Genomic DNA, 12149 nt, shown 5'->3' on the forward strand with positions numbered 1-12149 from the left:
TGAGCATTGGGGAGAATTTCCACTCATGAGAAGACTGTTGTTGTAGCTCACCTGACATTTGGTTTGTCTAATTTTGAGACCTGCTACATCAAAATGTTGTTATCCTGAGACGTAAAACCTCAGAACTGACAGGGGCCATGCTTTCTTTTAACAATGAAATTATAAATATCGTAACTACAATGTACTTACAAGACATTGTCACTAAGAGTCAGGTTTTTCTTCTTCTTTAAAATGTCACAATGTGCACACGTTGGTGTTTTTTTTAAATGCACTGGAACATAAATGGAAAACAGTCAGCATGTAGTTAATAACAACTATCACTTTTGAAACTCCACCAGCATAACACTCACAAACATACTCAAACACCCACAGACAGACAAAACACACACACACACACACCTTCACAGCTCTACACTTTCCAATCAAGAAGAAAATCAGCAAGATGAATCTTTTTGCATGCAGACTCACCCACAAAACCACATCTTCTTCTTTTGTAACAACTCTGCAACCATTAAAACGTGTCTCCAGACTCGATTAGTTATTTATTTTCACTTCTTTTGGGTGTTTTACAGCAGTTTTTTAGGCCTGTCACTTCCTCCTTTGTCCGCTACTTTTTTAAGGACACACTGCACACCATGCTGAGTATGCCAGGTTCTCAGACAATAGCTGTTTTGGAATAAAATTGTTGTTGTAAAAATAGTTTTTCATGCTTGTCAAACTGCATTTTCTTTGACATCTTTCAAACATTCAACAAAAAAATGGGAACAAATTCTGTCTTTTTGTAACAGGCTATTAGAAACAAAGTGCTTAAAGATGCCACTTAAAATAAGTTCTTTGTTAACACCATCACCTTTCACAGAGCACTAAATGATCTGCAGAACAGGAAGAGTTACTTGACGATGCTCTTCGTGGACTACACCTCAGCGTTTACCACCAACACCATAATACTAGACATCCTCACCACCAAACTGGACCACCTATTACCTGCTCCTGGATCAAAGATTTCCTCACAAACCAGCCTCAATCAGTCCAACCTCTCTCCTCGACTGTCATCCAGCACCAGATCCCACGCCCTGTACACCTATAACTGCACACCAAACCAGCCAACTCTCGTCATTGTCAAGTATGCTAATTACACCACCGTGGTTGAACTCATCTCTGATGGAGATAAGACAGCGTACAGGGCGGAGGTAGAGAACTTTTCCCGCTGGGAAAACAGACCTAAAGCTGAACATCCTTAAAACAAAAGAACTCATAATGGACAGACACAGACAGGTCCACTCCCCTCTAATTATAAATGGAGAATGGGTTGAATCTATCTCCACCTTCAGGTTTCTGGGCACCCACATCTCCCCTGATCTCACCTGGACCCACAACACCAACGCCCTGGTAAAGGCCCAGCAGCAGCTGCACTTCTTCTGTGTCCTGAGGAAGAATTACGTGGACCAGAAGCTGCTGCTGGCCTTTACTGCTCCTCTGTGGAGAGCATGCTCTCCTCCTCACTGGGTATTTGATACACAGAGTCCACTACTGAGAACAGGGCGGCTGTACAGAGGGTAATCATGCCCTCTGCCACCCTGGAGACCATTGCCAGATCCTCCTGTCTCAGGAAAACTAGGAAAATCATAGGTGAGCCCTTACACCCTTACACAGCATGTTTACCTGCTTCTCTGGTCAGCGCCTCAGGTCAATCAGGTCCCACACCTCCAGACCCAGTAACAGTTTCTTCCCCTGGGCCATTCAGACTGTTAACAAACACCCACCTCATGAATCTGAGCCATGGTCTGTGTGACCTTCATCACTCAGGCCACTATTTGAAGCTATTTTGTTCTCCAATGTCTGTCTTTCTCTTATTTCCGAATATATTCCTCTTGATTGCATATATTTGTCCTCTTTTGCTGCTGTCTACTCTTTATATTTTATTCTGGCACCGTTGGTGTGGAGCACCCACAACTTCATTTTACATGTACAATGACAATAAAGGGCTATTCTATTCTATCGATTCTATTCTAAATAAAAATAAATAAATGAAAATGAATAATAGAAATTAAAAACTTCTAGAAATGGTCAGGTATGAGGATTGGACTGAACGTGAAATAAAAAGCAGTTATTGTCCAAAGAAAATTTTGAAAACCCTTCAGAAACTTTGAAAGACTATTCTCGACATCACTTTATTATTTTTTAAACTGGCTCATTGGAATCAAAATGGGGCGACTTGACACTTTTGCACAGGATTGTATATATAGAATAGCTTTTAAAAAAGCAACCCCTCTCTATAACCAACAAAACCCAAGAGGGAACTCTGACTAATCCCGTTGTAAATGTCATTTAACATACAATTAGCACACAATTAAGTTATCTAATCAAAGTATTTTCGTCTGATTGAATTAAGGATTTTAAGAGCTCCAAACAAAAAAGGGGAAGCCTCGGCTTCGTGAAACGCAGTGGTAGTTCACACAAACACTGCCCTTTCCGCTGTTTTCCTATTATCTAGTTAACTACAGTCATATGACATGCTTCACATGATGTGCGTGCAAATAAAACTGTGATTGGAGGAGACACTTCCTCGGCGCGATGTGATTGGTGGAAAGGGCAGGCACCGTTCTCCATGATTTAATCATTGTTTTGGGGGTTAAAGAAAGTCCGCAGAGCAATGTGTTTCTCTGAGGTTTGGCTTTAGTCTGCCAGCTGTTCTCATTGTCTCTCTGAGAATACAGAAGAAAAAAAAATGCAGCTTTGGTACATTGCAGCTATTTTTTTGTGCGATGTCGCTGGTAAGGAAATACATTTCATATTTGTTTTTTGTTTTTTTTAGGTTAGCTGTTTACAGTCAGCCAGCGTTACATGCTGTGGAGGTAGCTAGCACTCGGGGGTCTTGTTACGCAGCCGTTACGTGCAAATAAACATGTTAATAAACTTACATTAGCATTCAGTTTGCTAAATAAGAGGCTATCTTTGTGTGTAAGTAGCTATACAGTAGAGCAGGAATACATACGATAATTTTTAACTTTCACATTAAAGTCTTCCTGTTTTAGCTTGAGCGAAGTGCTAATTTATGAGCGCCACTAACCACTCCTTAATTCTTTACTTTATTATTTACCAAAGCTTAACCTGTTCCTTTTATGATAAATTGGGCTTTAAAACTTAAAAAAGGAAGGTTGGGGTATGAGAGGTTTATCTAATTTTATAACTTATATTGCCAAAATTGCTACAGACGTCTGTTTTATCCTCTGCTCCGTGTGTGAGAAGTTAACAAGGCTTCTGTAAATGACCAGTGTTTGTGGCGTCCATATTTATAGCAAATATCCAGAGATAGTTGTTAGTATTTCTTGCTTTGCTATTTGCTGCTTGTTGCACCCGCACACAGCTCTGTAGTTATATTACTAATATGTGTTGTCACCTCTGCTTCATTGTCAGGTACAGAGGCAAAGGCAGTACATAGCCTTCCTGATTTTGGAAAGAGCTATCATGTCAAAGGTAAGCTGTGAACTAACAGAGGGTTACAGAGTATGTTTTGGGCCTTGTTGGAAGTTATGTTTCATTCAGTATTTACATTTCAGGAATCATCTCTCTGCCCTATGCTGAAATTGAGGAACCATTTGAGGCCTGGTTAGACCTGACAGCAAAGTCAAGCCGGATAGACTACTACCACGGTGAGAAGCCCCTTCAGCTGATTCTCCTGAAGCAGATTCTGTATTCCTCTGCTTGGCTAATCAGTAATTTGAAATTGAGTGCCTGTTGTGTAAGAGAAACGATACCAGACTGTAACATTATCTCAAAAAAACAGAAGTGAAAAAAGACAGAGTAAGCACGAGTGATGAACATAATCTGATGACTCGTGTTGCATGTGACTTTGTACCAAAATTGTGTTTTTATATGCTTACAGTGCTGATAACAGCTGGTGCAAACTTATCCACAAATACTCCTCTTTATTTAGTTTTTCTTCCATCAGACAAATCATCATCTTGACTTGTACATAACTGGAGTCTGTTAGGAAAAAGGAAGAATAAACACATTCAAAGTAGTAATGAAATAATAATAATAAAATTGAATCCTGATATAATGCATTTCTACTGACTGGTGTATATGCCAAAAAGCCCTGACTATAGCTAATAAAGGTTTTGTCTGAGCCACACATAGCACATTCATTCAGAAATCTTGAGCTATTAACAAAATAAAGGTACTATTAACATTAGAGAAGTCAATAATGTCTAATTTTAACACTCTTTAACAGGCCAGGTTTTGACTTACCAGTTAGCTTCAGAGCAGCAGTATGGCACTGCCTATAAGATCTCGCCTGAGACCACTGAAGAGGAGCTAAATGTGATGAAGTGCTTCCAGATTAACGGAACAAAGGATGAAGCAGTCACACCGCAGGCTGCGCTCCCTGATGTGCAGGGCTTCCAGGTGTGTGTTTTATTTCTTTTTATTCCACTTTTCAGTTTTATCTTCATGAGTAAAAGTGTATATATGGAACAGTCTCCGGTTGTTAAAACAGAAGCCAGAGCAGAAAAGTCTTAAAGCTGTATACATCTATCTAATGGCCAGAAGGGGGTAATTACCCTACTGCAAGAAGAAGTCAGAGTGTACTGAGGTCACGCACACATCGGTTAAGAGTTGACCTCGACATTGGACATGATGCAACCACCGGTTGCTAGGGAAACTTCTATTCCCCAACCAGTTGGCAGTGTTTCTAGTAGATTGCCAGTGTTTGTAGATAAGCCTTTTCCAGTCAGACCAGTAAATGGGAATATGCTACCATTGCCAGTATTACTAACATTGGGGGAATACTAATATTTCTTTAGTGACAGGTGGTTTCCAGGAAATCACTAACCTGTCTGTAGGCCTGTGTGACTTTGGTTATAGCAGTCATTTTTGCAGCAACTGCCATCAGCCTCCAGCAATTATTCACAGCTGGTCTTGGAGTACTCATTTTCCTCCTCACGTTCGATGGTTGTCAGATGGTCACTCTCTAGACCCGTGTCACTATAGACGCATTCACTTGATCCTATGTTGTCACCATGATTGTCACACAATCGTGGTATTAATGGTTAACAAGTTGACATCACATGGTCAGTGGTGATGTGTCAGCAAAACCGCAAAAGAAACAGGTAAATGACTCAACTGCTTACCTGAGCTCTTACCTCAGTAAACCTTTTCTGATGAGTTTATGGGCTCACAAGTCATAAGATCTTTATTACAGTGTCATGTAGGGCTGCACGATTAATCGTTAGAAAATCGCGATCTCGACTCATATTTATGTGCGATCTCATTTCCAAATGACAACGATTTAAAAAAAAAAAAAAAAGACGACGACAATTTTGATCCGGGACGTAATCTGCATGAAAACAAGCGCTCACTCTTCCTGCTCAACAAATGACAAGAGTGGAGCCTTATACCACGTGATACAGAAGCTGGCTGCTAAAATTGGCAGGGAAAAAACAACGGAGAGCACGTCAGGGATGACGAGGAAGTGACTGGAGAAAATCCGTCCCGGTCAACCACCCAAACATCAATAACAGGAACCTTATACAGCGCTTCCCTATACCCGTCGAACTCCCGCAGGCACAATGAAATTAGGGAGGCTATTACTTATCACCTGACCAAAGATATGGCTCCCATCAACACTGTGCAAAACGAGGGATTTAGGAAAATGATCAACACCCTAGACAAACGCTACACAGTGCCGTCCCGCAACTATTTTTCTATTGTTGCACTACCTGCTCTGTACACGCAGTGTCGAGCAACGGTGGAGACGGAATTTCAAGCAGTACAACATTTTGCGGCAACAACAAAATGTGAGACATTTGTTGTTTTTATGTTTATTTATTGTTTTTATGTTCAGTCTCAACTGTTACGAAGTTGATGTGCAGTTAATAAGTGCAATAAATATTTATACTGGAAAAGAAAATCGTGAGAGAATCGTGATCTCAATTTTAAGCCAAAAAATCGTGATTCTCATTTTATGCAAAATCGTGCAGCCCTAGTGTCATGTTCATTTTGTAAATTAAATTTTCATGAAGAGTATGTCTTAATGGAAAACAAACCGTCACCATTTATGAGTATTTATATCGTAGTCACATATTTCATTGAATGTTTTTATCTTTTATTTTGACAAGTCAAGTTGTTCATTTCCCTCCTCAGTTCCTGAGGGTGGAGTACTACAGAGGTTCCCTGTGTGAAGTCTGGCAGAATGTGACCACTGTGGGTTACAAGAAGAACACGTACACACTGTGGGTGACACATTCAGAGCGAGGTGCAGATGGAGGAAAAGACACCCCCATTCCCATTCACTATGAGATGATGGGATACAACACTCTGCTTGGGTCCCATTACGACAAGTACTTGGTGGAATACAAGGAGTTCAGCACTGAGGTGAACCCCAAAGTCTTCCTGCTGCCTGAAGGTTTGTGTAAAAATATACCTGCTCGACCTTTTGGAAGACTCAGAGGACAAAAGAAAAACAAAAACTCCTTGTTGTTGTGTTTCTATACAGGCATGAGTTGTGGTGGGTTTCCTGGTCCTGGAGTGGAGCACCATATGTTGGCCAATCCAATGAAAGATCTCATCCACACCTCAGCGTCAGGCCAGTCACAGCGCATGTTCAGTCATTTCAAGGACAAGTTCCAGCGGCAGTACAACGATGAAAGGGAGCACGAGAAGAGGGAGCATGCTTTTGTTCTTAACCTACGGTGAGCGCAACATTTAATACTTTAATAATAATTGTGAGGCTACAGCTTTAGTAGTAGTTTTTCAGCGGTGTGTCTGACTGGTTTCCTGTTTTTCTAGGTACATTCACTCTAAGAACAGAGCGGGCATGTCTTTCTCCCTGGCTCTGAACTCTCTGTCAGATCGCACCATGTCTGAGCTGGCAACCATGAGGGGAAGAAAAAGGGGAAAGACCCCAAACAGAGGGCTCCCCTTCCCCTTCAAAGCTTACGAAAGAGTAAATCTTCCCGAGTCACTCGACTGGAGGCTTTATGGTGTGTATAAGCTTTAAATATTCACCAAAGATGCATCTGTGAGGAAGGTTTGTTTTTTCACTTTAACTCTGGCCTCCCAGGCGCCGTGACCCCAGTAAAGGACCAGGCCATCTGTGGCTCCTGCTGGAGCTTTGCCACCACTGGAGCAGTAGAGGGCGCTCTCTTCTTAAAGGTAAAAAGGTCAGGAGGCAGCTTGCTGCACAGTCCTTGGCCCCATTCCAGTGTCTTCGAATAATGGGGCTCCTTTCCTATTCTCTTTGAAGCCGCAGATGCTCAGCTTGATGCTTCATCTGTTCTTGTTTGGGTTTATTTCCATTGCAGTTACGTTTGGTATAAATCTATAGTTTCTGATGTTTTAGGGAGAAATTAGGTTTTATTTTAATACTCCTTGTATTGAAGTGGTTCGTGCAGGCAGAAGAATACGCCCAGTGAAATGAATAAAATACAAAGATGCAAATTATTCAAGGTGCAGGATTGATATAGAGTCTTTGTGACAAAACAAGCAGAATTATTTGCAAAATTAAAAATAACCATTTAAATTAGATAGATAGATATGACAGTCTGTCACATTTATTCAGCGTAGTGCCGCTGTTTGAGTCTACTGACCTTTTTTAAAAAACAAAAAAACAAACAAACATCCTTCTCTCTGAAGTGCAGCCCTCCTTTTGGGGAGAGATCCACAGGAAGATTCTTTGTGTAACTTCAGTCGTGTTGGACGGGCTTTACAGTGTGTGTGTCTGTGTGAATGAATGAGTCTGAGGGGACGTCAGCTTTGGGCTGCCTCCATCCTGTAGAAAGCTGAGCTCAAAGGCATTCCTTATCCCATGTTGCCTAGCAACTTGATCCAAACATAGGATCAGTTTATTGGGACTTGACGGCACCCCATTGAAGTGACCGAATTCTGTGTCTCTGCCTCACATAGGAGACTCTTAATTATGTGTCTTGCCCCTGGCCTATAGCTCTGTAACTCCTAGGCTGAGGTCCAGTGATGGAGGAAGTCTCAGGGCTAATACTTACATTAAAGCTCCTGCTTCATCGCAGTGCAGCAACAACATTTAAACATTAACTGAAGTAAAATGTTTTTGCATTGCAGTATACTTAAGGTGCTGCTGGAAAGCTTGGAAATTTCCCACTGAGTATCAGTAAAATCTGATCTTAGTATTTATTTACTCATCTAGTTTTAAATTACTGATCAGAAAATGCAAAGTACATAACGAACACTGAAATCCAGGGTTGAAAAGTAAAGTGAATGTGGGAGTGAGCCCCTTGTGACTGGCCCCAAAGGCGATTCACTCAAGTATAAAAGATCGATAGAGCTTCTGGGTCTGAAAAGTGAAGCAACTGCAAGTTTATTCTTTTTTAAAGCCACCGGGGAAGTGATATCTGTGATTTTAAAAATACTCCTGCCTTATAAAAGTCTGTAGGAGAAGAGCCCATAAATCTTTATCCCTTTTGTAAATTTTAGTCATTTGAAGTGTCAGAAAGGAGGATTTTCCCGGACATGCTCTTTGGCATCAGCGCGGTTTCATGGTCAGATTACCCCTCGCTGTCACATGTGGTTCAAAGCACCAAGATGATGTTGCAATGAGATTTCACAATGCAGTAGGCAACTTTATAGTAGTTACGTCCTTGTTTCACACTGTCAGTGGTCGTGATAGACTTCCATGTAAAAATGTCCAACTTTACACCAAAACATGTTTTTAAGGTCTGGTTTTGGTCTCTGTAGCTACTTCTTGTTTAACGATGTATAAATATATAAATGTAAGGGATTCATCCGTGTAATAATCTTAACATTTCTCACTGAGGTAAAGCAGCTTGAACTGCTAATTGCTTTGCAATAATTGCAAGAACAGTTTGTTTTGGCTAGGAGGAAGTACTGCTGTGAGGCTGCAGCAGGTCGTCTTTGAACCTGAGCGATGCAGTGACCCTTTCCCCACGGGCAGGTTCATAAACAGAGCCACTCAGTGGGGGGCACGCTTTGAATTTAGTTCTTCGTGATCTCACAGCATCTGCCTAGAAACCTGTAGATTGCAGCTGGAGTGAAAATGGTGTAGGAATGAAAGCCGATTATAAATGTTTAGCTGTCTTGTTTGTGTTTTATATAATCAAATGTCAATAAAATGGATCAGTGGATTAAAATGTCTGCATTTTATTAGAGTTTGATTCATGATTAGTGCAGAGTAAGCACAGGCTGCTGATGTAATGCCGAGTGTAATCATACTTTTGCTCGTGTCTTTCAGACGGGCTCTCTGCAGGTTCTGTCTCAGCAGATGCTGATCGACTGCTCCTGGGGTTTCGGTAATAACGGCTGCGATGGCGGGGAGGAGTGGAGAGCGTACGAGTGGATCATGAAGCACGGAGGCATCGCCACAATGGAAACATATGGCGCCTACATGGGGATGGTGAGATGATTTCACAACAACAAATCAAAAATGTAAATGGTAAATGGCCTGTATTTGTATAGCGCTTTACTAGTCCCTAAGGACCCCAAAGCACTTTACACAACCAGTCATCCACCCATTCACACACTGGTGATGGCAAGCTACATTGTAGCCACAGCCACCTTGGGGCGCACTGACAGAGGTGAGGCTGCTGGACACTGGTGCCACCGGGCCCTCTGACCACCACCAGTAGGCAACGGGTGAAGTGTCTCGCCCAAGGACACAACGACCGAGACTGTCCAAGCCGGGGCTCAAACCGGCAACCTTCCGATTACAAGGCGAACTCCCAACTCTTGAGCCACGATCGCCCCTTAAAAGAGCTTGAGCCGTTTCACAATGTTAATAGTGTAATTCTACAAATCGTATAATTGTGGTATTAACGGCATGTTTGATTTCAGGCTCAGGAAGCCTGTCTTACAGTTAAACAAGCTTTTGACCAGAGATTGTTTCATGTGTCTCTTAAGTACTTAAAGCATTCAGAAAGTTGCTGTCAGTTTGCCCCACTGTGTATAACTGTGTATTTATTAACATCAAAGGAAGAGACTGACTTCCAGTGACCTGTGATTATCCCAGATTGTTCTGGTGTCACCCAAAAGTAGCGACACCTGAACAGTATTTTGCAAAATTCAGTCATAAATCTAGCATGCTCTAACTAAGCAGACATAGATCTGCTGTTAAAGAGTAGTATTAAATATTATACATGTATTTAAAAATAAACTATGTGATGTCTGTTCACGTCTTTAACCCAGCTGCCCCACATGTGCTAGGTCACAAAAAGCCAGAGGTGGATGACAAGTTGAAATGACAACTGCTGGTGTGTATAAATGGCCTTTACTGGGCAGCTATTCTACCACTCTCTGCAGTGCTCCTTGTTAAGTTTTCCTTTGTAATAAAACAGCAATTTTAAGGTCCAGAAATATTCAGAACCCAAACAAAGATTCACATTTTGTTCCAGTAATCCCTCCCCTCTGGTATTCCAATTAAAATAACATTCCTTGCAGCTATCATAGAATCATCAGGAGCAAAACATCACATACTTTCTTTCTGTGTTAAATAATGGATTGTTTTTCCATTAATCTGCCCTCCACAAACCCCAGTAAATCACGTGTATGATTTATTTCAATACATTCCTCCCTAAACGTTAAAGCAAAACCTACAAATTTATATTAAAAAAACAAGCCAGCAGAATAACTGCCTGCTTATTAACAGCGGATTTCAACACAAAAGAGGATTTCGAGAAGCTGTGAGAAAGTTTTTAAAAATATTTTTTTCTCTCCGAGTAGAACGGATTTTGCCACGTGAACTCCTCCGAGCTCACTGCACGTATCCAGAGCTACACGAATGTCACGTCTGGCGATCAACTGGCCCTCAAGCTGGCGCTCTTTAAAAACGGCCCCGTTGCCGTGAGTATCGACGCATCACATCGCTCGTTTGTTTTCTACAGTAACGGCGTCTACTACGAACCTGCTTGTGGTGAGTGTTTTTTCTTTCCCCAGTGATTACGTTAGCTACTATCCTTCACGCTCACAACAACGTAACTCGCTGGTTCTGTTTTTCAGGGAACACTGTGGATGATCTGGACCATGCTGTGCTTGCAGTGGGATATGGCACCCTGAATGGAGAGCCATACTGGCTCATCAAGAACTCTTGGTCCACATACTGGGGCAATGATGGCTACATCCTCATGTCTACGAAGGATAACAACTGTGGTGTTGCCACTGATGCTACATATGTTACACTGGCATAGACTGTGCCTTCTTTTAAAGCCTTTATGTTGCTGTTGATGCCACTTCATGACTGCTGAATTACACTTAATCTTTATGTGTGTGTTAGGCCAGCTTTATGGGAAAAAAGCCTAAGAACTTATCGTCGACTGAACTAAATTGGGAGGAGACAGCACTACAGTGTGTTGCATTGATAACAAGACAAACTGGATCATTGTGAAGTAAAAAGTGTTACGTCCCGATAATCAATTTTGTCTCTGTGATGTTAGTTTTTTTAATTGCTGCTGGAAGGCAGAATTTTTATTGAAAACAAATTTAAATAAATTTGCTGGTCCCAGGAAGTTATTAACTGTGGTTGCTTTGTCTGTTTCTACTTGGTGGCACACAAACACACACAGAACAAGTTCACTCAGTCATTAAAAGTTTACTGCTCAAGGCACACTGGCTCAATGCCCTTATTTCAGATAAGTCACAAATTTCCACTCGTCCTTTACAGACAAATTATTCCTGCTATAAAAAGAAGTTGCATTTGTGCTGACATCTAACATCACATGCTGTGGCCAGCATTAAGGCGTGCCCTCTCACATCAGGCATATCAACATTTATACAATTGGTTTCTTTAATTTCTTTGCAACAGGAATTTAGTTTGTTTTTTTAAATCTACACAAATTTTTACAACAAATTGTTTTCACAATGGAACAGAAATAATATCAAGTGTTTCATCTGACTTTACTATTTTCTTTTTTTTTAAAAATTGATGGAAGGTAACAAAAATATTAAGTCATACAGGAACATGATAAAGAAATGATGCCGGAGAAATTGGAAAACTGCTCTGTGGTCAGAAATGTGAAATTCCTTTTGGAAAACACGAGCGTCATGTCCTCCCAGATAAATCCTGTCTCTTTCACGGTGTGTGAGTGCATCAGGGGCTGTGCAATTGGCAGCTTACACATCTGAAAAGGCACCATTAGTGCTGAATGACATATACATACATGTGAGGG

At 41.2% G+C, this 12149-nt stretch overlaps 1 protein-coding gene across 1 annotated transcript; it reads left to right on the top strand.

Moving 5' to 3' along the window:
* The first annotated feature begins 2593 nt into the window (after positions 1–2593).
* Positions 2594–11497, top strand: zgc:110239 (digestive cysteine proteinase 1). Its single transcript, XM_087835146.1, has 11 exons — positions 2594–2774; positions 3418–3477; positions 3561–3653; positions 4235–4407; positions 6145–6406; positions 6497–6692; positions 6790–6983; positions 7064–7155; positions 9224–9385; positions 10708–10897; positions 10984–11497. The coding sequence occupies exons 1-11, from the start codon at positions 2729–2731 to the stop codon at positions 11169–11171; spliced, it is 1656 nt and encodes a 551-aa protein (XP_087691272.1). The 5' UTR covers positions 2594–2728; the 3' UTR covers positions 11172–11497.
* The last annotated feature ends 652 nt before the right edge of the window (positions 11498–12149 follow it).

The sequence above is a fragment of the Neolamprologus brichardi genome, chromosome 22, assembly GCF_056152115.1.
Source record: "Neolamprologus brichardi isolate AB-2024 chromosome 22, ASM5615211v1, whole genome shotgun sequence".
Lineage (NCBI taxonomy): Eukaryota > Metazoa > Chordata > Actinopteri > Cichliformes > Cichlidae > Neolamprologus > Neolamprologus brichardi.